Source organism: Oryctolagus cuniculus, chromosome X (assembly GCF_964237555.1).
Source record: "Oryctolagus cuniculus chromosome X, mOryCun1.1, whole genome shotgun sequence".
NCBI classification, from domain to species: Eukaryota; Metazoa; Chordata; class Mammalia; order Lagomorpha; family Leporidae; genus Oryctolagus; species Oryctolagus cuniculus.
The window spans coordinates 30,621,081-30,644,959 of NC_091453.1; the positions used below are offsets into that span (position 1 = coordinate 30,621,081).

Genomic DNA, 23,879 nt, shown 5'->3' on the forward strand with positions numbered 1-23,879 from the left:
TGCATAATAAATGTGTTGCTATTAAATTTGATAACAAAAATAATCTACTCTCTAACGTGCTTTAAAAGCACAACATTTGAAGTCCATTTCTTTTTTCTTGTTTTGACATGATAGGCATGCACTGGTAACCTTAAACTGTCATAGGGTTATACATGTGTCATTCAAAACAATACCAAGTTATAACTGCATCACTGTACTTTGTAGGGCACTGAGCAGAAGTACAAAGTACATGTGACAGCACCACATACCTTCTCTGTTGCAACTACTCAACTAACTCTGTGTAGTTGTATGAAAATAGCTATAGACAAAATGTAAATGAATGAGCATAACTGTTTCAATAAAACTTTTTTCATGGGCACACTAAAATTCGAATTTTATGTAATTTTCTTGTGTGATTAAATGGCTGTAAAAATGGCTAGTGGGCTAGCTTTAACCTGTAGGTTATTGTTTTCTGACCCGTGGTCTAGCAAGAGAATCAGGATGCCAGTCAGCTAGTCACTATTCACCATAACATTCACCTGAACTTGGTATCAGATGCTGAGCCCAGGTGAAATGAAATCGTTTGTTTAAAGCAATAGCATGAACACTGATAGCAACTCTACAGTTATTATTTCTCTGCCCAAAAGCTTTTTTTTAAAAAAATATTTTATTTATTTATTTGAGAGATAGAGTTGCAGAGAGAGAGAGGGAGAGACAGAGAGAAAGGTCTTCCATCTGGTGGTTCACTCCCCAAATGACTGCAATGGCTGGAACTGTGCTGATCCAAAGCCAGGAGCCAGGAGCTTTTTCCAGGTCTCCCATGTGGATGCAGGGGCCCAAAGACTTGGGCTATATTCTACTGCCTTCCAAGGCCATAGCAGAGAGCTGGATCAAAAGTGGAGCAGCCGGGATTAGAACCGGTGCCCATATGGGATGCCAGCACTGTAGGTGGTGGCTTTACCCACTATGCCACAGCACCAGCCCCAAGAACTCCCATATTCTTAGGCTTCTGTGCTTTCACAGATATGTTGCTGCCTCTGAAACGTGCTCTGCCCCCATCCCCACCCCCTACCCACCTTCCAACTCATATCGACATATTTTCTATTCTCTGGGAGCCTTCTATGGCCCCTCTAGTCTGATAAAAATGCCTCTTCTATGAGCTCCCACGGAAATTTGGGGGCAAGCTCATAGCATTTCACTCATCACTGTGCCATATCACAGCACAAAACTTATTTATACAATTAGGAGTAGCTTCAGGACAAGTATTATGTCAATTTTGGAAGTTTTCTACCATTATTTCTTTGCAAGCTTTTTCAGCCATGCTCTATTTCTCCTCTCCTTCTGAGACTTGATGACAGAAGTACTATATCTTTTGTTACAGTCCCACAGATCCCTGAAGTTCTATTTAATTTTCCAGTCTATTTTCTCTGTTGTTTAGATTGGGTATTTTCTATTGTTCTATCTTGAAGCTATTTTTTTTTCTCTCTATACTCTCCATTCTACTGTTGAGCTCATACAGGGAGTTTTAAAATTTTTATTATTATATTTTTCAATTCTGAAATTTTATGGCATAAATACAATCTTTTGTTTCCTCTCAGCCATTTTAGACTAGGCCCTGGGCCTGGGACTCTTTATTACCAAGAGATAAAGGGTCCTCACAGCCTGTGATGGTGTCATCACCTTGTGTGGGAATATGTTTCCTGCTTCAGGCTCAATGTGTGCTTCTTTGTTCTGCTTAAACATGTGTGTTATATGGCACCTTGCCCATCCCACTACCATATCTGTTCCCTTCAGGGAGGGGGACAAGTTCCTTCTGCTGTAACACAAGAGGAGGGTATTGGCTGCCAAAGGGACCCACTGACATTGCAGAACTAATGTCCGCGAACAAAGCTAATCTTGTTTCATGTCTTCTCTGTGTGAGTGAAGCATTATTCCTTCCAGTGCTTGACTGTGTTGTGTTCTCCTTGGAGACTCTGATACCAAGATGCATTGGGGAGAAATGCTTCAACTTCTACTCCCAATAACAACCAACAGATGCCACTGACTTGACAATTGTTCTTTGTGTCTTCTATTTCTTTACTGAAACTTCCTCTTTTTCTGCTTAGACTTTCTAGTTTTTCATTTATTTCAAGTGGGTTTATAATTGCTTGTTGAAATATTTTTCAGATGGCTGCTTGAAAATACTTGTCAGATAACTCAAATTGATTCATCTTGGTGTTGGCATCTATTGATCAACTTTTCTCATATGAGATTATCTGAGTTCTTGGTATGGTGAGTGATTTTTTACTAAAACTTGGACATTTTGGCTATTATGTTATGAGACTCCAGTCTTATTTAAATCTTCTGTTTTAGCAGGCCTCTTCTAGCATTGCTCTAGTGGGGGAAGAGGAGACATAGCTTCAGCTTGATTACTGCTAGGCATGGGGGAAGTCCACATTCTCCACTCACCCTCCATCTCTCTGTTACTGTTGGGGGTGGGTGAGAGTTCTGGTTCTCTACTAGGCCTCCATTGATACCACCTCTGCTATGTGGTATAGAAGTGCCTCATTACTGCTCCCCACATTGCTTCCCCTGACACAATGGGGGTGGTGGTATTACCACCAAGCAATGGTCAAAGTCTTGACCTTCCCCTAGGCCTAACTAATTCAGCAGGGAGAGGGAGTGATCCCTTACAACTTCTGGATAGGAGTGCAAGTCCTGGTCTCCCCTGCAGTTGAGGAGGATGGGAGTCAAGGATTTCTGATACAGACTTGTGAAGATATAAATCTAGGGTCCAGGTGGGTGTGGGAGTCTAGACTTGTAGAGGCAGAAGTCCCAAAACTATTGTGACAACTGAAGTTTTTATAATAATTGAAAGTCTATTTATACTTGGCTCCCTGTCTCCACTCAACCTTTTTTTTTCTTTCTTTCTTTATTAGATTTACTTGAAAGGCAGAGTTACAGAGAGAGAGAGAGAGAATATGAATCTACCATCCACTGATTCATTCCCCAAATGGACATAACTGCCAGGGATGGGGTCTGGCTGAGGCCAGGTGTCTGGAACTCTGTCCAGGTTTCCCATATGGGTGGCAGGGGCCCAAGTACTTGGGTCATTTTCTGCTGCTTTCGTACATGCATTATGCAAGAGCTGGATGGGAAGTGGAACAGCTAGGACTTAAACCTGTACCCATATGGGATGCTCATGTCACAGGTGGCTAGTTAACCCCCTGCGCCAGATCAGCCCTTCCACTCAACCTCAATCCTATATTTATTTCTGTCTCCATGTGTTCTGCAATCATTTGTATCATCTTTATGACTCCTGTAAGTATGGGAATAACTGATAAATTTTTTAAAATTTATTTTTGTAAGATTTATTTTATTTATTTGAAAGACACAGTTATGAGAGAGAGAGAGAAAGAGAGACAGACATATCTTCCATCTACTGGTTCATTCCCCAAATGGCAACAAGCCAGGAGCCAGGAGCTTTCTCCAGGTCTCCCACGTGGGTGCAGGGGCCCAAGGATTTGAGCTACTTTCTGCTTCTTTTCCAGGAGTATAGTAGGGAGGGAGCTGGATCAGAAGTGGTCTAGCTGAGACTTGAACCGGCACCCATATGGGATGCTGGCACTACAGATGGCAGTTTAACCAGTTATGCCACAACATTGGCCAGTCCCGTGTTTATACTTATGTAAGTACCTTCAATAAATATCAGAAGTTCATTCAATTATAGGAAAATAACTCATTCATTTTTTATTTATTTACTTAGAGAGAGAGAGACAGACAGACAGAGAGACAGAGATCACCCATCCCCAGATGCCCACAATGGTTGGGGCTGGGCCAGGCTGATGCCAGGAGCCAGGAACTCAATCCAAGTCTTCCACCTGGGTGGCAGGGCCTCAACTACATGAGTCATCATCATTTGCCTCCCAGGGTACACATTAGCAGGAAGCTGAAATGGAGGGAGAAGCCTAGACTCAAACCCAGGCAGTCAATATGGGATGTGGACATCCCAAGTGGTGGCTGCTTACCACTGCACCAAATGCCTGCCCCTTAACTTCCTCTTAGACTAAATACATAACCTGAAGCATTTAAAAATATAGAGTTCACTTATGTTAGTGCCACATAACCTATACAAATAATAAAATCACATAACAGTCATGATTTATCTAGTCCTATAAATAGAACTATATTTATTCTTTATGTCAGAATCAAAAATAAGGGGCTGGTGTTGTGCCACAGTGGGTTAAGCCAGCACCTGCAAACAGCAGAAGATGGCCCAAGTCTTTGGGCCCCTGCACTCATGTGGGAGACCCAGAAGCACCTGGCTCCTGGCTTCAGCCTGACTCAGCTTTGGCTGTTGAAGCCATTTGGGGAGTGAACCAGTAGATGGAAGATCTCTCTTTCTCTGTAACTCTGCCTTTCAAATAAATAAATCAATCTTTTAAAAAAATTGATGTATGTATGCATCAATTAACCATATCAACTTGGCAAATTCAGATTGAAAAATTCAGATTGAATTTTCCTGGCTCCTAGCATATTATATTGAATTATGAAATAAGAATCAGGAGTAGGTGACATAAGGTTTAATGTTAGAATAAATGAGAGATATAGCAATGTTGGAGTTATGCGCTCCAAATACAAAATAGAATAGGACTGCTGATATGTTGGGCTTATAGGGAGTTAAGTTGAGGAGGGATAAGGAAGAAGCAATTGGCTTAGTGAGATCAATAAACTCAGAACCCAGGCTGTGAAAGCAAGAAAGGATTTTGGAAATCACATGCTTTTTATTTTATTGAGTTTTAAAAAATACATTTATTTATTTGAAAGGCAGAGTGGCAGAGAGAGAGAGAGAGAGAGAGAGAGATCTTCCACTCCTTGGTTCACTTCCTAAATGGCTGCAAAAGCCAGGTTTGGACCAGGTCAAAGGCAGAAGCCAGGAACTCCATCCTGGTCTCCTCATGGGTGGCAGAGGTCTAAGCTTCATCTTCTGCTACCTTCCCAAGCCCATGAGCAGGACTTTGGATTGGGAATTGGCACTCTGATGTGGGACAAGTGCACCGAAAGTGGTGGCTTAACGTACTGTGCCACAAAGCCTGCCCCTTGAGGTTTTTGCATCCGTATTATGTGTCATGCACTTTACCTACTTTATAGTATATAATCTTTAAAGTGCCACAGGCTCAAATTATACTAACTTGCTGAAGGTTTTCCCAGCTATCAAGTGGTAGAATTAGGATTTGAACACAGATCTATATGATTTCACAGTTTATGTTCCTTTGGCTATACCACTCATCCACATGGGTTTTCAGATTGACATTTCACAGAAATAATCATTACAAAAGCATTTGTTTCACTTCCTCACTTCTATCTCTACTGAAAGATCAAATCCTTGGAGGCTTCATACCCATTATATATATATTTGACAGCTAATAAACTAGGTGCGATCCAAAGAAATTACAGTGACGTAAGGACTTATGTTATCGTATGGAAACTGTCCCAATGCTTAGTGATGGAGGACAGATACTTGTAGTTGGAATCAACATAAGGGTGCTGGCTACAGGATAAGTAACTTTTCCAAGGCCACACAGCCTGTACAGAGCAAAAATTCCGATCCAGTATTTCCTGACTCCAGGTCTTACATGGTGCATCTGCTTGATGCAATTCTGCTGCTATCATCCAGCAACAGTGGGAAGGAAAGTGCTGAAGGGTTGGAGATGGGTACCCTTAATTCTTGTAAAGGGAAGGAAATCAGAAACAGTCAACTTCAGGAAGATGGCAACATACTGAGAATTTGTAGCTCTGTTCAAGTCTGAGACACACACACACACACACACACACACACTGTGAGAGAGAGAGAGAGAGAGAGAGAGAGAGGTCAAAATCTCCCAATCTTTGAAGGTCACCACTTTTGACAAATTTAACAATGCATGTGTTAATTTAGCTGCAGAAAATATTCAGTCCTTTGTACTCACTCAAGGAAAATGGAATACATAAAAGATCAGAATAGGTGGTTCAGAGGAAGTAATTAAACGTGAAATATAGTCTATATAAAGGTACAGTTTGTTCATCTAGTTACTTTTCTTAGGGGAACAATTTAAAACTGTGTGCAAAATCAGCTGGGATTTCCATAGCGTCTTACCGAATACTGCTAGGATTTACTGACTCAGCACCAAATTGTCTTCCGGCTATTTTGAAATTCAAGTTTAAATAGGAGGGGTCTTCAGGAAAATGTATTTTATGAAAGACCTATGTATGGATTTCACACTTTTGGGCACCAAAACAAACTTATTTCTTAATTCCATTTCCCACGAACTTTATGAGGTACCCTCCTGTATCTTGTCTATTGGGTACAGGTGGAAATTTGCTAATGAATATATACAAAACTTCAATTATAAAAGGAGACTTCTGGCCACTCATTTTTCTTTCCTATCCCTGAAGGCTGGAGGTATGCCTTGTAACAGACCTATTACATGAGATATATCTTATTAAATCTGCCCTTTGAAAAAGAGTAGCTGATAGAAGGCCTGGTTTCTTTTTCTTGAACTTAATACTATGGACTGAAAGCCACACTTTTATTTGTACTTGAGAGGGTCGGAATAAGAAAATGTTATTGTGGTCTAAAGGTTACCGCATGTTGGAGGGGCAGAAAATATTTTTTTCTGGGTTGCAAGCTATGATGAGGACCTTAATTGTTCTTTTCTCAAGCCTGTCCACAAGCAGTCCCTATTCTTCCAGGAAGGCCCCACAGAGTTCACAGCAATAGAACCCAACATTCTGCAGAACCCGCTTAACAATGTTTCATTGCCTTTTCTTGGAATAATCATAAGGAACTACCGTTAAGACACAGGGCAAACGCAGGTAGCAAGAAAACTTGGCTCCAAAGTGCCGCCAACAGACAGACCTGCGGCGGTGGGGAGCCATCGTCAGCGAGCCAGACCAGGCAGGCGTTTCTCCATTCCCTCCGGCCTGGTGTCAGGGGGCCTGCCTCCCTTCACATCGGGGGCTCCGAGAGCCGGCCAGGCATAGGGCGGAGCCCAGGCCGCGGGGCATGAGGTTGGCAGCCACTCCCGGAGCACACTCCTCGAGGAGACTTTTATTTAAAGCGGTGCCAAAAAGTCTGCGCCTTCTTCGGAGGGCTGAGGTTCGGGGCTGCGCGCCGCTTCCCAGCAGCGCGACCCGAACTAGATCCTGCGGGGCCCGGGATCCGCAGGGCGCTCGCAGGACTGCCGGAGGCGCGGTCTGGGCCCACCCCCGCACTCCCGGGCAAAGGGTGTCCATGGCGCCCCACTCCGCAGCTCACGCCCGCCGCGGGCGGTGCCGGACCTCGCCCTTCCCCTCCGCTCCCCTCCCCCTTCCCCCCTCCCTGAGCCCGCCGCGGCTCCCTAGATGACACGGCCCGGACCCTCCATTCTCTGCCCGAGTATATTTAAGTAGCACAACCTAACTGCCTGCTCTCTCTGGGTGACAACCCTTCCCCCCGACAGACGCGCCCAGCAGCCAACCAACGGCCAGAATTGGCGTGCGTCCCGCTCCCCTGTCGGTGGCGGCCTCGGTGGGCGGGGCTTCAGCAGCTAGCAAGTTGAGTGGAGCCACGGCTGACGTGAGTCAACAAAGGTCACGTGAGGCGAGCGGGCTGAGCCGATTGGCTGCGCCCGCCGGGCGGGGAGGGGGGGTCACGGCGGCGGCGTGGGGTTCGCTGTGTGACACAATTACAACAACTTTGTGCTGGTACCGGGGAAGTTTGTGTCTCCATCGAATTCCCCCCGTGCTCCCCAGCCCCGCGCGCTCCGGCTGTTCCCGCCGCCCCTGCCCGTGGCTGCCCCCCGCCCGCCCCCGCGATGTGACCATACAGCCTAACCGCCGCCGCTGCCGACCCGGGGGCTCCGCAGCCCCTGCCGCCGCCGCCGCCGCCGCTACCGCGTTGGGGATTTTTCGTCGCCGCCGCCTGCGGCGGAGGAGGAGGCGGCGATAAAGTTGGTGTGCCGGTCCCGCGCGGAGACTGGGGGCGTCGTCGCGGGCCCCGGCCCGGGAGGGGGGGTGTCGGCGTTGGAGGAGTTGTGAATTCGCTGCGTTTCCATGAAATCCTGCGGAGTGTCGCTCGCTACCGCCGCCGCTGCCGCCGCCGCTTTCGGTGATGAGGAAAAGAAAATGGCGGCGGGAAAAGCGAGCGGCGAGAGCGAGGAGGCGTCCCCCAGCCTGACAGCCGAGGAGAGGGAGGCGCTCGGCGGACTGGACAGGTAGCGGCCGCCGTCACTCGCCGGGTCGGCTCTGGAGGGGCAGGCGCCGCTTTCTGGGGAGGCCTGAGCGCGGCTCGCCTCTGGCGGCGGTGGGGCGGGCACCTCGGCTTGGCGCTCTCCGCGCCGCCGCCGCCGCCGCCGCCGCCGCGGCCTCGGGCTCGGGCAGGGACGGGTCTCTGTGGGTCCTAGAGCGTTAACGCGCTTCATCTGTCTCTTCGCACAGCCGCCTCTTCGGGTTCGTGAGGTTTCATGAAGATGGCGCCAGGACGAAGGCCCTGCTGGTTAAGGTAAGGCAGCCGCGGGCCGGAGCGCGGACTCGGTCTGCCCGGCCGGCGCCGCGCTCGCCCCGGGCCCCGCGGCCGGCTCAGCGCTCATTGTGGCCGCGAACGATGGCCGAGGGGCTTCCGGAAAACTATTTCCTGCCACGGCTCTCCCCTCCATCCGCGGCCAGCTCGCTTGCTCCCTTGCGAAATGTCTCGCTCTTCTCGGGGCTGGAGGAGCGGAGACGGCAGCGCTTCGGGCTCCACTGGGTGGGCAAAAGTGCCTGCTGTTTTTACAGCTTGGTGGGGGTAGGCCGATGAGCTGCGAGGTGCCCGTTTAGGGTGGAGGGTCCGCCGCTGTGTGCAGATGTCCCCGAATTACCGACTTCCTGGCCTCCCGCGGTGTTTTATTCTTTTCCTCCAGACAGGCTGTTCGTGCTGTCCACCGTTAAGCCAACGTTTTGGGCTCCCTCGTGCCCCCGCCCTCAGAACGGGGAAGTTGCATGTAGTTTTAGGTCGGTGAAGAGTTTGCATTGGGCTGTTGACATGTATCTCAATTGGTAGGTGTTCTACCTGAAGTTAGGTGACTTGTTTACTTTTTTGGGTCTTTCTGCCATAGAAATAGCGCAGTTATTTGGGAATGTGTTCTCTTCCCGGAGCCTCGTTTCCTGTGTGTCTGCCTGGGGAGGCCGGGGAGGATTCCGGGTGTAGGTACTGTTTATTTGTGTGGAAAGTTGTTGGCACTGTCATTTAGTTAAGTAATGGCTGCTCCTATCGGCCCAAGATGGCGGGACAGGGTGGGAGGAGAAAGTGAAGGGGGGGGTTCGGGGGAGGGAGGAGAGGTAAACATGGAAATAAATAGTAGCGATGAATAGGCTTCTCCTTCGGAGTGTGTTGCTTGGTGGTGTTTAGTAGAAATGACCTGAGACCATTTGCATGTAGAATTCTTGTGTCTCTTTCTCACCCTTGGAAGCAGCATGCCTAAGCCTGGTAAATGCTTATCAACCTGTAGCACACTTAGTTACCCGTCCGTAAGCTGCTGAACAAAGGCTGGAGTCTCTGTTTGCATCAGTTTGTAGCTCTTGAACAAAATCTGGTTGAAATGGTCTCCCGAATGCTTTCTTCTTAATTGGGACTGTGAAACTTGCGAGTGTGTGTGATAGGTGTTGCAGCCATTAGACATTTTCTTTGCCTGCTGAAATCAGTAGATTTGCATTTGACACCTTGCTTGATTGTTGCAGTTGAGAAGGAAGTTTGGAATGACTAAAGCCTAGCATTTTATTCTCAAGTTGGTTTTTGGTTCAGGCACTCTGAATTTTTGTCTGTAGTTTGGCTCAGCAAGTCATTAATTCCTTTTTATCTTTAATTACGCTTCTTTTTTATTTAAAAGTAACTAAATATGAGGAGTTTTGGTCACAAATAATGACCAGAAAGCTAACCGGAAATAATCCTTTTCAGTAAGGCTAGTCCCTTTGACTGGTACAGAAAACTTGAATTAAACTTCGTGTGAGTATTAATCGACTTCATTAAAACCATCGCTGGGAAAACGAACAGTTACTAGCCCTGGAATGATTTAAACATCACTGATAGTTGGTCTCCTGCCTTGCAGTTTTTCTTTTTTCAGTCAGTATTTAAAATATTTTACTTAAAAATGCTTGACTGTGGTCAGAGTTGTCATTCCAGAAGATTAAACAAATGATTCAAAGTTAAAGGAGCATTTTTTTCCTGAGTGATTATTGCCAGTCTAACATGGGATTAGTAAACGTGTTTGCCAAGATAATTTATTTGGAAAAGTTGGGCCAAATCTATTGCTTTTGGTTATGACAATGAAGAAATAAATAGGATTTGATGTTTTATGTGGATAATGTGTAAAATGCCAGTTGATTTCATGCCTTAGAACTCTCATATTAAGTTAGATTGACAGTGGATGGCGCTTAACGTTGACTTTCATATTGTAATACTGAACTCTGCAGCTATGCAGTAATGAACTTCAGTTTTAAAAAAGTGTTCACATTTTTTTTGTGGATTTGTGCATTATTTTCTTGACGTTTGAATACAGTCGTAAAAATGAGAAACTTGCAAAGCTTCAGTGTGTTTTGGGGAAGAATTACAGCTTCATAAAATCTTGGGTAATTTGATGAACTATAAAGTTGTTGATCTAAAGGAAAATAATCTTCAATGCTTTAGACTCAGTGCTTGTGAGGCCCTTCCTGCTTAGGTCAAAACTCATTAGCCTTAACATTAAAATAAAACCATTCTATATTATGTGCTTGCAGCCTCGTGTAGTTAATTGTGTCCTTGTGAGCCTGGACATTACGGGTGGAATGTGTAATGTGAAGCTTCACATTATATAACCTCAGACAGTCTGTTTGAATTGAGTAAAATGCACGACCTGGTGTCCTGCTATAGGAAGTATTGAATTATTTAGTTTCAGCCCTCTTTTAACAGTCCTGGGAAGCAGTTTTTTTTTCTTTTTCTTTTTTTTTTTTTTACTTTTGAGCTACGTTGGTTTCAGAATTCTTGTTCTTTGAAAGTCTTAGAAACAAGGCATGGCTTTTGTCTTCTGGGGTAGGTTCAGTACTCACCTGAGGGCAGATAATATAATTGAGTTATTACCGGATGCCCCTTTTTAGCTATGGTTTTTGTCCTATCCTCCCTCTCCCCTTCAAAAACAACACCTTGAATAACTGTATCCTTTCTGACAGAAATTTAACTGTTACTACTTGTTTTAAAAAATTCTTGTTCCTATAAATTATAGGATCTTCTTTTAGGTTTTTAAATTCTTGTTTGTAGGTTTTAAAAAAATGTAATTCTTAAAAGCTTTGGAAAGTGGAAAACATTAAATGAAGTGTCTCTTACGTGTCCCCAGGACAGTATCAAAACCACAGATTACTCTTGGTCTCTGTATATTTTTGTCAGATTCAATTATATTGGAGTCATTGAAAGAATTTTTGTGTGATTGCGATTTCATATACCATACTTTGGATTAAAAATAGTAATTTAAAATATTCTGTATTAATATCTCTAAGGTTGTAAACAGCTAGAGGTTGCTTAATCAGAGCTTTTGTAATATAACATGATCTTGAACAGTTTGCTTTTCAATGCTGACCTTTAATCTTCTGGTAACATCATTCAGAATTTTTGTTTTTAAAATTACAGTGGAGTTACTGAAAAATAATTCAGTGAAGCATTTTAATAGAAATTAGTTGTAATGACTTTAAACCCTTTTGGGTTAATTTTTTTAACATAAGGATTTGAGTTGTATATAATATATAGCATTGAATGTAATAGGAGTATGAATATAGCAGTACTATAGAATATTATAGTATTAGGCTAGGGAAGGCATTATCTGTCAGGACATCTTTGTATCAAGGAATTGCTACATATATGTTTATTTTGGACTATTATTAAGTTTGTCTTAAATATTCTATCTTATTGGAAGTTTTCTTGGTAATTCTATTAATGGAAAGATTATGTGGAAAACTTAGAAGTAGTTATGAGTTGTTTGTTTAAAAATGTATGTGGAAAAAAACCTGGGAGATAATTAGCATTAAAATAGGTGGCATTCAAACATTTTTTAGGGTTAATAGAAATAGTGTAAGATCCATTGAAGTGTATATTTTTCTAAATTTGGTTTGATGCTTGTAGATGATAGGGAAAGATTGTTAGGTCAGGTCTAGAAGTGGTTTTTTTTATAATGTAATATTTGGATGTTGGTGTTTAAAAACATTCTTTGTTACATATGTTCTTTGTTTGCTGGCATTTATTACTTAAAAGGATATATTCATTTCAGTGTTAAAGAAGTTTAGTATTTTCGTTAAGAAAATAACCAAAGAAATAATTTCATGCTTTGTGTATGAAAATTAGTTCTTTAATGTGCATTTTACAAAATATTTTATAGTTTGGAAAATTGTCTTCTAGTTATTGTTTACCTGGAGAAACTCTTCTTGCAGCTGTTACGCATTTCCTAAAATTTTGTTATATCCCTGGTAATGAAGGTGTAGTAAGAGATTACAGAACATGTTTGCTTATCTGGGCATAAAGGAGAACTGCAGCAATATATAAACAGGCACTTAAGTCATTTATTTGAGAGTGAGAGCAAGAGCATTGTGTCATCTGGTTCACTCCTCAAATACCCACAACGGGGGTGGGGGGTGGTCGGTAACGAAGGCTGGAAGCCTGGAAGCCTGGAACTCAGGAACTCAGTCCAGGTCTCCCAGGTGGGTGGTAGGAGCCCATCGTCATTGAGCTCTCACTGCTGCTTCCATCTGATCCACAGCAGGGAAGCTGGGATCAGGTGCCAGTTTTGGAACTCCAGTGTGGGCCACGGGCATCCTGACTGGTGGCTTAAACCCTAAGCCAAATGCTTGCCCCAAAAGGCACTTTTCAAGTTTTGGTTTTCTTTTTCATTGAACAGCTCTTTCTGTAGAATAAATTACAAATTGAAATGACTGCCACCTGTAGATGTTTCATGTTGGTGAGAAAAATTGCCTGAGAGATGGAAGTTTTGTGAAGGTTCATTGTTTGGGTAGCTGCACAGTGAATCTTTTTCTGACTTAAATTATGTAACATTTAGCTTTGTTTATTTACTACCAATGTTCTGTATATTTGGAAGGACTTTTGTTAGGCTTTTTTTCACTTTGAAAGTCATATTGATGCTTTGAGCTCTTTGATATTGATGACTGATAACACTGTGCATCATTAATAATATTTTTGAAATGTGGTATCCAGAGAGCTAATTTATGTTCAGAAACACCACCAGATTATCTAAGAATTGAAATTGTGGTTAGGCTATTTATATTTAGGGCCCACATATATTTATTTGTAGGCCAGTTAATTGAGATTACTTAATGAATGCATAATTGACAGTCCATGTACACACTCTGAAACTTCATATATAATTGTATCAGTTTTCCATATTGGTTTGTGAGTTATGACAATAAACTAGAGCAACCTTATCTGAATATTCACTAAGTGCAAGTCTTCTTTGCAGGGAATCTGAGAATAACACGGATAGATATCCTTTACCTGCATTGAATTTATAGGTTCCTAAGAGGGGTGAGATTAAGTAAGTATAAGGTTGACTAACACAGGAACATCAGTAGCAAAAGAAAAGTATGAAGTTCTCTGAAAGTTCATGATAAAAATCAGTTTAACAAGTTACACAGTAGAAAGGCTCTTACTAATAGGATGGGGATTGTTTCTTGGAGGTACTGTTTCTTGATTTAGATATTAGCAAGGTATCTTTTAATTTCACTTAGGAAAACATTTAAAACTCAAATTTTAGCTTTCAGCAGATGATCAAAAGATGATATACTGTGTATGCTGTCCCTTCCTGATCTCGTTGTGTAGCAGTATTTACTTTTGTTATGGATTCTTTTATTGGGGTCCTTAAATGAGTGTTTATGGGTCAATTTAAGAAATTGTGTAACAGTTTTGAAATGATACTCAAGAAGTAGTTAAATAATGGTCAACTTGGAGTACAGAATACCTCTATGGTAAGAAAGAAGGGAGATTTTAAACTTTTACTTTAGAGATTACTGCTTTTTAAAATCATAGACATGTATTGCTTTAAAAATGGCACAATAAAGGAGTGGATGTTTGGCACAGTGGCTAGGATGACTTGGGATGTCTGCATCCCATGTTGGAGTGCTCATTCAAGTCCTAGTTGTGCTTCCAATTCCAGCTTCTTGCTAATGTGCACTCCGGCAGACAGCAGATGATGGCTGAAGTACTTGGGTCCTTGTCTCCTATGTGGGAGACCGAGATTGAGTTTCAGGCTCCTGTCTTTGGCCTGCCCAGTCCCTGATATTGCGGGTATTTGAGGAGTGCACCAGTGGATGGAGATGTCTGTCTTTCTGCCTCTAAAATAAAATAAATAAAAACTAAAAAGAAACCAGTAAGCACTCTGATAGTACACCAGAATATTATATTTTGGTTGACTAAAGATGGAATTCAACTACCAAGTCTGTAGTTAGAAGAGATGCTTGTTGTGTTTTGCTACATTGCAAGGTGGAATTCTTTTGAATGTGTGGTTCTTCAGTGGGTACTCAATTAGATCCTGTTTCTTTGCATTTTAGGTGGCTTCATGATAGTCACTATACTTATTCTTCATTTTGATCTTAAGAATCTATTTCATTGTTGACTTTACTATTGGGCCTGATTTGGCCCAGGCTGGTATTTGGGACCTAATTGAGAGCTGTAACCTGTTAAAATGTTAATAATCCCTTATTTAGACAGCTTTATGTTTCTGAGCCAATTTGTAGCTGTTTGCCACTTTCTCCTACAAGCTTTTGTTTTTTTTTCCTCATTCCTTCCCTCCTTTAATTCTGTCTTGTCTGCTCTTTTACATTGCTAAAACTGTTGGTATTATTCTGTTGTGAATGTATTGTGTTCTTTTGGTAGTTTTGTCTGTAGTACTGTTTTGTCTGCGTTAGAATAAATAAAAGATGCTGCTACTAAGTTTATTCTCAGGGAGAAATTTGGGCTTTGTTATAGTTAGGAATATTATATAAGGTCATCTAATTCATTTTAATTTAGAACAATGGAAGAAATTGAGACAAGCTTGTTTTCTGACTATAGATCTATTACATTATGTTCATCAGATCATTCTCTTTGAAAAACAAAAGCGAAAAGAAAAATAAAAGAAAAAAGAAAAAAAGTTTATTAGGGAGAATTTCTAGTATTTTCGAAAGTAGAGAAAACCAACCAACCATCACCTGTTAACCAGCTTTAACAATTTGTAACTCATGGCCACTCTTGTTTCATTTATATCTTGCCCTTTATTCATGCTGGTTTGGAGCAAATCTGAAATATCAGTCATATCATTTAACCCATAGTATTTGTCTCTGAAACATAAGTACCCTGTCCATATTACCCATCAAAGTAATTTTTTAATATCAAATATTCATAGACCTTGTTTTTTCCTATCTAGAAATGTAAGTATTAGTTGCTTGGAGAATGAGTAGAAACATTCAGCTTGAATATGATGTGAATTTTTGTATTTTTGGTATTATGTTAGTGTTCTGTGATATAATATTACACAATATATAAAAAATAGTTTTACCTAAGAACTTTATGTATCTGGTTTGAGTTTGGATAAGTTTGTATGTTTAGGGAAAGTTTGGCTTCCAGATACAACAAAAATTTTTAAATACTTTGAATTTCAAATATCAGGGCGAGAACTTGAAAAGCTTTTGCTTTGCTTGATTGATTCATGAAACATTTGTTGAACTGCTGTGGGTGAGGGACCTTGTCAGGTCCTGGGCAAACATGTAAGATAGCCTGCTCTGTTATCTGTGGAGAGAGGCCTGCAGATGGGTCATCTGATGTAGTAAGTATAGTAATCACAATAGATACAAAGTGTTATGAATTCACAACTGATGGAGCAATGAAAACCTTTCTAACTTTTTTATTATAGATAGTTTAGATTATGTACAGATGTCAACAATGGTTTAATGAACTCCTGTTTTCAACAATTGCCAACATTTTGGAGGTAATTTTGACTGGAGAGGTAGGTGAGGGAAACTGCATAAACATGTACCATTTGGTTTTGGTTATGAAACTTGAGAAGTTTATCAGACACGTAGCAAGTGGATAAAGAGCAGGGTTGGAGGTATGAAGTAACTAAATGGTGTCTGAGGAATTGTGAGTAGTCTGTCATGGGTTGAGCATAGGGTGTCCCGGTGTGACTGTGAATAGCCCCATCACTATAGACCATAGGATGTTTCGAGACATCATTGGAGCTTTTATGGAGAAAGGAACCCAGCTGTGAATTTCTAATGAATAGATAGCAATATATGGATTTTAGGATAAAATTCTGCTCCTGCCACTTAAGAAATGTGGGATCCTTGAGCAGCATCTTTTCAGGGGCTCAGATTTCTCATCTGTAAAGTGGTAGTGGTGATAGATTTCCTGCAGGTCAGTGCCGTTTTTTGTTAGGAAACAAAAGCATGCATGGAGGGTGCTTAGTGCATGGTAAATCATGTAAATCATCCTGGAAAAGACGATTAACTTTAAACTGAAGCTTCGATTTAGGAATTGGGGGGAGGGATAGAGACAGATTAGAGAACTCTTGAAACAGCCTTTTCTTTGCTTTTATGACATTTCACTATTTTGCCTTTCTGTGTCTCTGACCATGTCTCAATCTCCTTTCAAGGAGGTTCTGCCCTAGGTTTTGGTTGTCTGCTTGACTTTTTTACTTGTGTATCTATCTATCTGTGAAGGCACCTCAGAATGAATGTGTGCAAACTGAATTTGGCATTGTCTTCATTCTTCCTTGTGTTAGTAAATGTCAACCACTCTCCCTGCTGTAACAACCTTGGAGTTATTCTTGACACATCTTTTTTTAAACTAACTAAAGTCCTAATTGCATTAATTTTTAAATTTCTTTTTAAAGATTTTATTTATTTGGGAGGTAGAGTTACAGAGAGAGGGAGTGACAGACAGAAAGGTCTTCCATCTGCTGGTTCACTCCCCAAATGGTCACAATGGCTAGAGCTGGACTGATCCAGAGCCAGGAACTTCTTCCAGGTCTCCCACAAGGGTGCAGGGGCCCAAACACTTGGGCTATCTTCCACTGCTTACCTAGGCCATTAGAAGGATGCTGGATTGGAAGTGGAGCAGCCGGGTGTCAAACTGGTGCCCATATAGGATGCGAGCGCTGCAGGCAGCAGTTTTACCTGCTATTGCTATACCACAGTGCGGGAACCCCATTTTTTACATTTTTTAAAAAAGATTTTTATTTATATATTTGAGAGGTAGAGTTACAGACAGTGAGAGGGAGAGACAGAGACAAAGGTCTTCCTTCCGTTGGTTCACTTCCCAAATGGCCGGAGCTGTGCTGATCCGAAGCCAGGAGCCGGGAGCTTCCTCTGGGTCTCCCACGTCAGTGCAGGGCTGAAGGACTTGGGCCATCTTCCACTGCTTTCCTAGGCCATAACAGAGAGCTGGATTGGAAGTGGAGCAGCTGAGTCACGAACCAGCACTCATATGGGATGCACACACAGCAGACAGTGGCTTTACCCATTACACCTCAGCGCCAGCCCGGTGTTGTATTTTTTTCCACACAAGTGAGGTTATATTGTATCTAGTTTATTAAAATGTTTTGTGAATTTTACTGCTTGCCATATGAAAATGTTTGTTCTTATATTGAATTCTCTTGTAGTGAGAGGATTGGTTTGGATGATTTTTTTTAAAGTTATTTTTGTTTTTCAGGTTCTGTTACTACTTTAATCTATGATACTGAATGTAGAATTTCCTCAACATGTAAAGTTCTTAATTGAAAGTGTGTTCACATGTGCTTTCCTCAGATAGCAGTTGCTTAATTTATATACTGTGAACTCAGTTGGAATAATTGGCAAATTTTGCCTTCATATTTTGGTTTCATTGGTGTGACTGATTATCGGGCTCCATGAATACTAATTTAACTTATTCCCTGAATGTGTATAAGGTAGCCGTAGTTTATATTACTTAATATCTTGTATTTGCAGGAGTCATCCATCTTCATGATTTATTTTTGGTTTTTATTATATAAAAGGGAAAATAGGTAAATTTGCATTCTTGATTAGTTGAAAAAGGAATAGCCCTTAGTGGGTTATTAACTTATTTCAGAGCGGCATATCTTATCTGTAGATTTTAGGTAATAGAGCTAAAACACTAATATTGCTTTTTTGAAATCATTAACCCTTTGAAGGTCAACATACATTTTATGTATGATTTCAGAGTTTTGGGATCACCTTTGAAGCTTCACCATGGACTCCAGTATTTTCCAGTTAGTTGAGTTGGCTGATTCTTAGTACAGGTGTTAATGATGGGAGTGTGTTAGGGAGAAGGAGACACTTTTGAATCACTGTATTGGTTAGGCTAAGATAGCAAGAATTTTACCACCTACTTTAGTAATGTGCTATGACCACTTCACATACTGTCTCAAAATCTCTGTTGGTCATAAAGGTTTTAGGGGGAGAGAATATAGACTGATCCCTAGAAAACCTATTGCTTTGCTTGGTAAAATACTTGTAAGCACATTTTTTTTTTTTTTTTTTTTTTGGACAGGCAGAGTGGCTAGTGAGAGAGAGAGAGAGAGAAAGAAAGGTCTTCCTTTTGCCGTTGGTTCACCCTCCAATGGCCGCCGCAGCCGGCGCACTGCGGCTGGCGCACCGGCCGGCGCACCGTGCTGATCCGAAGGCAGGAGCCAGGTGCTTATCCTGGTCTCCCATGGGGTGCAGGGCCCAAGCACTTGGGCCATCCTCCTCTGCACTCCCTGGCCACAGCAGAGAGCTGGCCTGGAAGAGGGGCAACCGGGACAGAATCCGGCACCCCGACCGGGACTAGAACCCGGTGTGCTGGCACCAGCCTGCACGTGTTCTAGTAACAGAAATAATAGGTTCAATATTGTCTTGTCGACCTGGGTTCTGAAAAGCTGATTTGATCAGGAATGCTTTGTGATACACTGAGAACAATGGGTTAGAAAACTGGAAACCTTAGTTTTAGCATCTGCTGCTTGCTTTAGTAAAATCACTTAATTCTTACAGTTTCTGTGTCTGTTAAAATGAAGGACTGGGAATTAGAAATTTCCAAAGTGACTGTATTGTACCAAAATTTTAGCTGGCTGTTAATTTGAATTTTCAGGGCTCAGTTCTTTAAGGTTTTGACCCAGAAGAAGAGGCCAGTTAAATTTTGATCTAGAGTATAATTTTCTTTGATTTCAACATCAGTCTTCAAGATCAGAAACTGAGTATGTACATTGGAATTGAGACTTGGATGTTTTTGCTAATCTAGTTTGATTAACCTGTGTTTTTTTTTTTTTTTTAAAGATTTATTTATTTATTTGAAAGGCAGAGTTTACAGAGAGGCAGAGGCAGAGAGGGAGAGAGGTCTTCCATCCGATGGTTCACTCCTCAAATGGCCACAGTGGTAGGAGCTGCACTGATCTGAAGCCAGGAGCTTCTTCCGTGTCTCCAACGTGGGTGCAGGGGCCCAAGGGGCCATCTTCTACTGCTTTCCCAGGCTGTAGCAGAGAGCTTGATTGGAAGTGGAGCAGCCAGGACTCGAACTGGTGAGCATGTGGGATTCTGGTGCTACAGGCTGCTGTTTTACCCTCTAGGTCACAGCGCTGGTCCCACCAGTTATTCTTAGATTGATTTGAGAATCTATGTTATTTATTAATGGTTAGTGTTTTTTTTGACTTGCCCAGACTACTTTTTTTAAAATTCTTTTTTTAAAGCTTTTATTTATTTGAAAGGCAGTTATGGGGGTGTGGGGGGATGGGGGGTGGGGTAGAGAGAGAGATCTTCCATCATCTGGTTCATTCCCCAAATGGCTGCGGTGGTCAGGGCTGGAACAGACCAGAAATACTTTTGTACTTTTTTAAAAAAATTTGGCTTCTTGTTTTAAGATAATTGTAAATTCACGTGCAGTTGTGAGAAATAATTGGTCTGGGCCTGGCATTGTGGCATAGCAGGTAAAGCTGCTGCCTGCAGTGCTGACATATGGGCACCAGTTTGTGTCCCAGCTGCTCCACTTTTGATCTAGCTCCCTGGCCTGGGAAAAGCAGCAGAAGATGACTCAAGTGCTTGGGCACCTGCCACCCGTGTAGGAGACTTGAATGAAGCTCCTGGCTTTGGCCTGGCTCAGCCCTTGCAGTTGCAGCCACTTGGGTAGTGAAACAGTGATTTTCTCTCTTTTCTTTCTCTCTCTGTAGCTCTTTCATATAAATAAATCTAAAAAAAAAAATTGGTCTACTGTGCCCTTCATTAGTAGTGGTATCTTGCAAAACTGTGGTACATTATCACAATTAGGATGTTGACACTGATACAGTCTAGGTAAGCAGTTGTTCCATCATCACAAGTACCTGTCTTGTTGCCCATTTATATCTATATCTGCCACCTCCTCTCATCATTCCTGAGCCCCTGGCAACCACTAATTCATCTATTTACTAGTATATTTCTGTGATTTTATTATTTCAAGAATGTTATATAAATGGGATCATATAGGATGTTTCCTTTGGAATTGGATTTTTTTTTTGCTAAGTAGATTTCCCTGGAGAATCACCTAACTTGTTAGGTGTATCAATACTTTGTTCCTTTTTATTGTTGAATAATATTCCATGGTATTGATGTGCCAGAGTTTCTTTAATCATTTACCAGTAGAAAGTCATTAGAGTTCTTTCTAGTTTTTGGCTATTGTGAATAAAGTTGCTATGAACATCTGTGTACAGGCTTTTGGGTGAACATAAGTTCTCTCTGGGATAAATGCCCAAGAGTGCGATTGTTAGTGGTGCAATTGCATATTTAGTTTTATAAAAACTGCCACATTGTTTTCTAGAGCTGCTTTATCATTTTACATTCCCACCAGTGATGTATGAGTGCTCCATTTTTGTTAGATCCTTTCCAACATCTGATATATACTATTCTTAAATTTTGACATCTGGTAAGTGTATAGTGATCATTGAGGTTTTAATTTTCATTTCTCTAATGGCTAGTGATGTTGAGCATCCTTCATGTTCATATTATCCAACTGTGTATCCTGTGGTATAACGTCTGTTTATGTCTTTTGCCCATTTTTGAGTTAGATTATTTGGATTTTTAACGTTGGAGGAACGTGCTCTCTATCTTGCTCTCTATCTTTCCCTGTCTCTCTGTAACTCTTTCAAAATAAATAGGTCTTAAAAATAAGAGATTAAAAAAAATGTATTCTAGACTTTAGTCTTTTTCCTGTTTTTTTATGAAAGTTTTATATTTTTATGTTTTGAATAAGAAATGAGGCTTGGCCGGCGCCGTGGCTCAATAGGCTAATCCTCTGCCTTGCGGCGCCGGCACACCCGGTTCTAGTCCTGGTCGGGGTGCCGGATTCTTTCCCGGTTGCCCCTCTTCCAGGCCAGCTCTCTGCTGTGGCCCGGGAAGGCAGTGGAGGATGGCCCAAGTGCTTCGGCCTTGCACCCCATGGGAGACCAGGATAAGCACCTGGCTCCTGCCTTCGGATCAGCGGTGCGCCGGCCGCAGTGCGCCGGCCATGGCGGCCATTGGAGGGTGAACCAACGGCAAAAGGAAGACCTTTCTCTCTCTCTCACTGCCCACTCTGCCTGTCAGAAAAAAAAAAAAAAGAAAAGAAAAAGAAATGAGGCTTATGGTGAGCTTTATCCTATTTTTGCCCTATGACGTTCAATTGCTCCACTATTATTTGTTGAAAAGGCTTTTCTTCCATTGAATTGGTTTTGGATCTTTGTCAAAAATTAGTTGGACATATTTGTAGGGACATGTTTCTGGGTTTTCTATTCTGTTTTCATTTGTGTGTCTGGTCTTCTACTTGTACCACACTGACCTTAATAGCAGGTGTAGTGAACATTACCACTCGATTTTTTTCAGGGTTCTTTTAGCTATTCTGAGGTCTCAGAATAGAAATAAATTTTCCATATAAATTTTAGAATAAGCTTACTTTTGTCTACAAAACGCCTTGCTATAATTTCGATAAGCATTACATTTAAATCTATAGTTCAGTTTAGTATTGTTGATATTTTTTACTTTGTTGAGTCTTGCAGTCTGCAAACATGAAGTCTCCATTTATTTATTTAGGTTTGATGATTGTCTGAACATTTGTTAAGTTTATATCTATGTATTTAATTTTCTTTGGAGCAGTTATAAATGGTAATATGCTTTTTATTTAGATTTCCAAATGTTCATTGTTAGTATTATGCTGAATTGGAGTAGTGAAAGTAGATAACCTTGCCTTGTTCCTATAGGAAGAGGGAAAACATTCAGTTTTCCATTGTAAATGTGATACGATACTTTTTTTGTAGATGCTGCTATTCATTTGAGAAAATCTTTCTATCTGGTTCTTGCCATCTTCCCACCTCCATTCTTCCTGAGAATTTTTAGCTTGAATGGAGGTTGGATTTTTGTCATGCCTTTTTTTGAGCTAATTGATGTGATTATTTTTCTTCTTTAGCCTGCTAATAGGAAAAATCTTGATGATTTTGAATGTTGAATCAGCTTTGTATATCCAGAATAAAACCCAATTGGTCATAGTGTTTACTTCTTTCATATATTAATGGATTACATTTGCTTACATGTTGAGGATTTTTGTGTCCAATATGGTAACAAGAGTATGGATGAATATATTCTCATGATATGAATATGCTAATATTTTGAGAATTTCTATGTCTAAGTGTCATGAATGATGTTGGTTTTTAGGAAACTTTTTGGTACAGCAATTGTCTGATTTTGGTACCAGGGTAATACTAGCCGCCATAAAATGTTTCTGTTTCTAGTTGAGATTATATTAAATTCATTTTAATTCATCTTTAAATGTTAGCTAAAATTCTTCAGTGAAACTATTTGAATTTTTTCTCAGCTTTTACTTATAAATTCAGTTTTCTTTAGTGATTATAGGACTCTTCAGATTGTCCATCACCTTGCCTGAGTTTTGATAGCTTGTGAGTTTTGAGGAGTTGTTCAAAAGTATGAGCACAGTTGTTCATAGTATTCCCTTATTATCCTTTTAATGGCTCCATCGATAGTGTTATCCTTGTTTTCATTCCTGACATCAATGGTTTGTGTCTTCATCTTTGTCAGTCTTTCAGGAGGTTTATCAGTCTTTTTAGAAACATTTTATTTATTTGAAAGGCAGAGCGACAGTGGAATAGACAGAGGTATCTTCCATCTGCTGGTTCACTCTCCAAATAGCTGCAACAGCCAGGTCTGGGTTAGGCCAAAGCCAGGTGTCAGGAACTCCATCTTGGTCCGTTATGTGGGTGGCAGGGTCCCAAGTACTTGGGCCATCTTATGCTGTTTCTCCAGGCATGCCAGCAGGGAGCTGGATTGGAAGAACAGCCAGGACTTCAATATGGGATGCTGGCTTGCTCAGTTCGCTGTGCCACAAGCCTGGCCCTGGAGGTTTATAGATTTCTATTTTTTGAAGAACTGGCTTTTTGTTTCATTGACTTGTTACTTCATTATTTCTTGTTTTCAGTTTGTTTCTCATCAGTGTTATTACCTTCCGTTTGCCTTGGATTTATATGCTCTTTGCTTTTTTAGTTTCTTGAGCTAAGAACTTGGATTGATTTGCACCCTTTCCCTTTTTTTAATGCAATAATGTGTATTTACTTTTCAACACTACTTTAGCTGTCATGCACATTTTCTTTCTTTCTTTTTTTTTTTTTTTTGACAGGCAGAGTTGGACAGTGAGAGAGAGACAGAGAAAGGTCTTCCTTTTTCCGTTGGTTCAATCCCCCAGGTGGCCGCTGCAGCCGGCGCACTGCGCCGATCCGAAGCCAGGAGCCAGGTGCTTCCTCCTGGTCTCCCATGTGGGTGCAGGGCCCAAGGACTTGGGCCATCCTCCACTGCACTCCCGGGCCACAGCAGGGAGCTGGACTGGAAGAAGAGCAACCGGGACAGAATCCGGCGCCCCAACCGGGGCTAGAACCGGGGGT

The 23,879-nt window shown here is 41.6% G+C and overlaps 1 protein-coding gene across 10 annotated transcripts in view; it reads left to right on the plus strand.

The window, feature by feature from the left end:
- The first annotated feature begins 7,632 nt into the window (after window positions 1–7,632).
- KDM6A (lysine demethylase 6A) overlaps window positions 7,633–23,879 on the plus strand; it is a 194,012-nt gene continuing 177,765 nt past the window's right edge. For 8 of the 10 annotated variants that reach the window (XM_051827032.2, XM_051827033.2, XM_051827035.2 and 5 more), the window contains exons 1-2: window positions 7,644–8,192; window positions 8,416–8,479. In XM_051827032.2, the coding sequence (XP_051682992.2) occupies window positions 8,032–8,192; window positions 8,416–8,479 (225 nt within the window). In that variant the 5' untranslated portion in view covers window positions 7,644–8,031. Of the gene's footprint in view, window positions 8,193–8,415; window positions 8,480–23,879 lie in introns of all 10 variants that reach the window. The other 2 variants (XM_070066975.1, XM_070066976.1) reach the window with 2 other exon arrangements.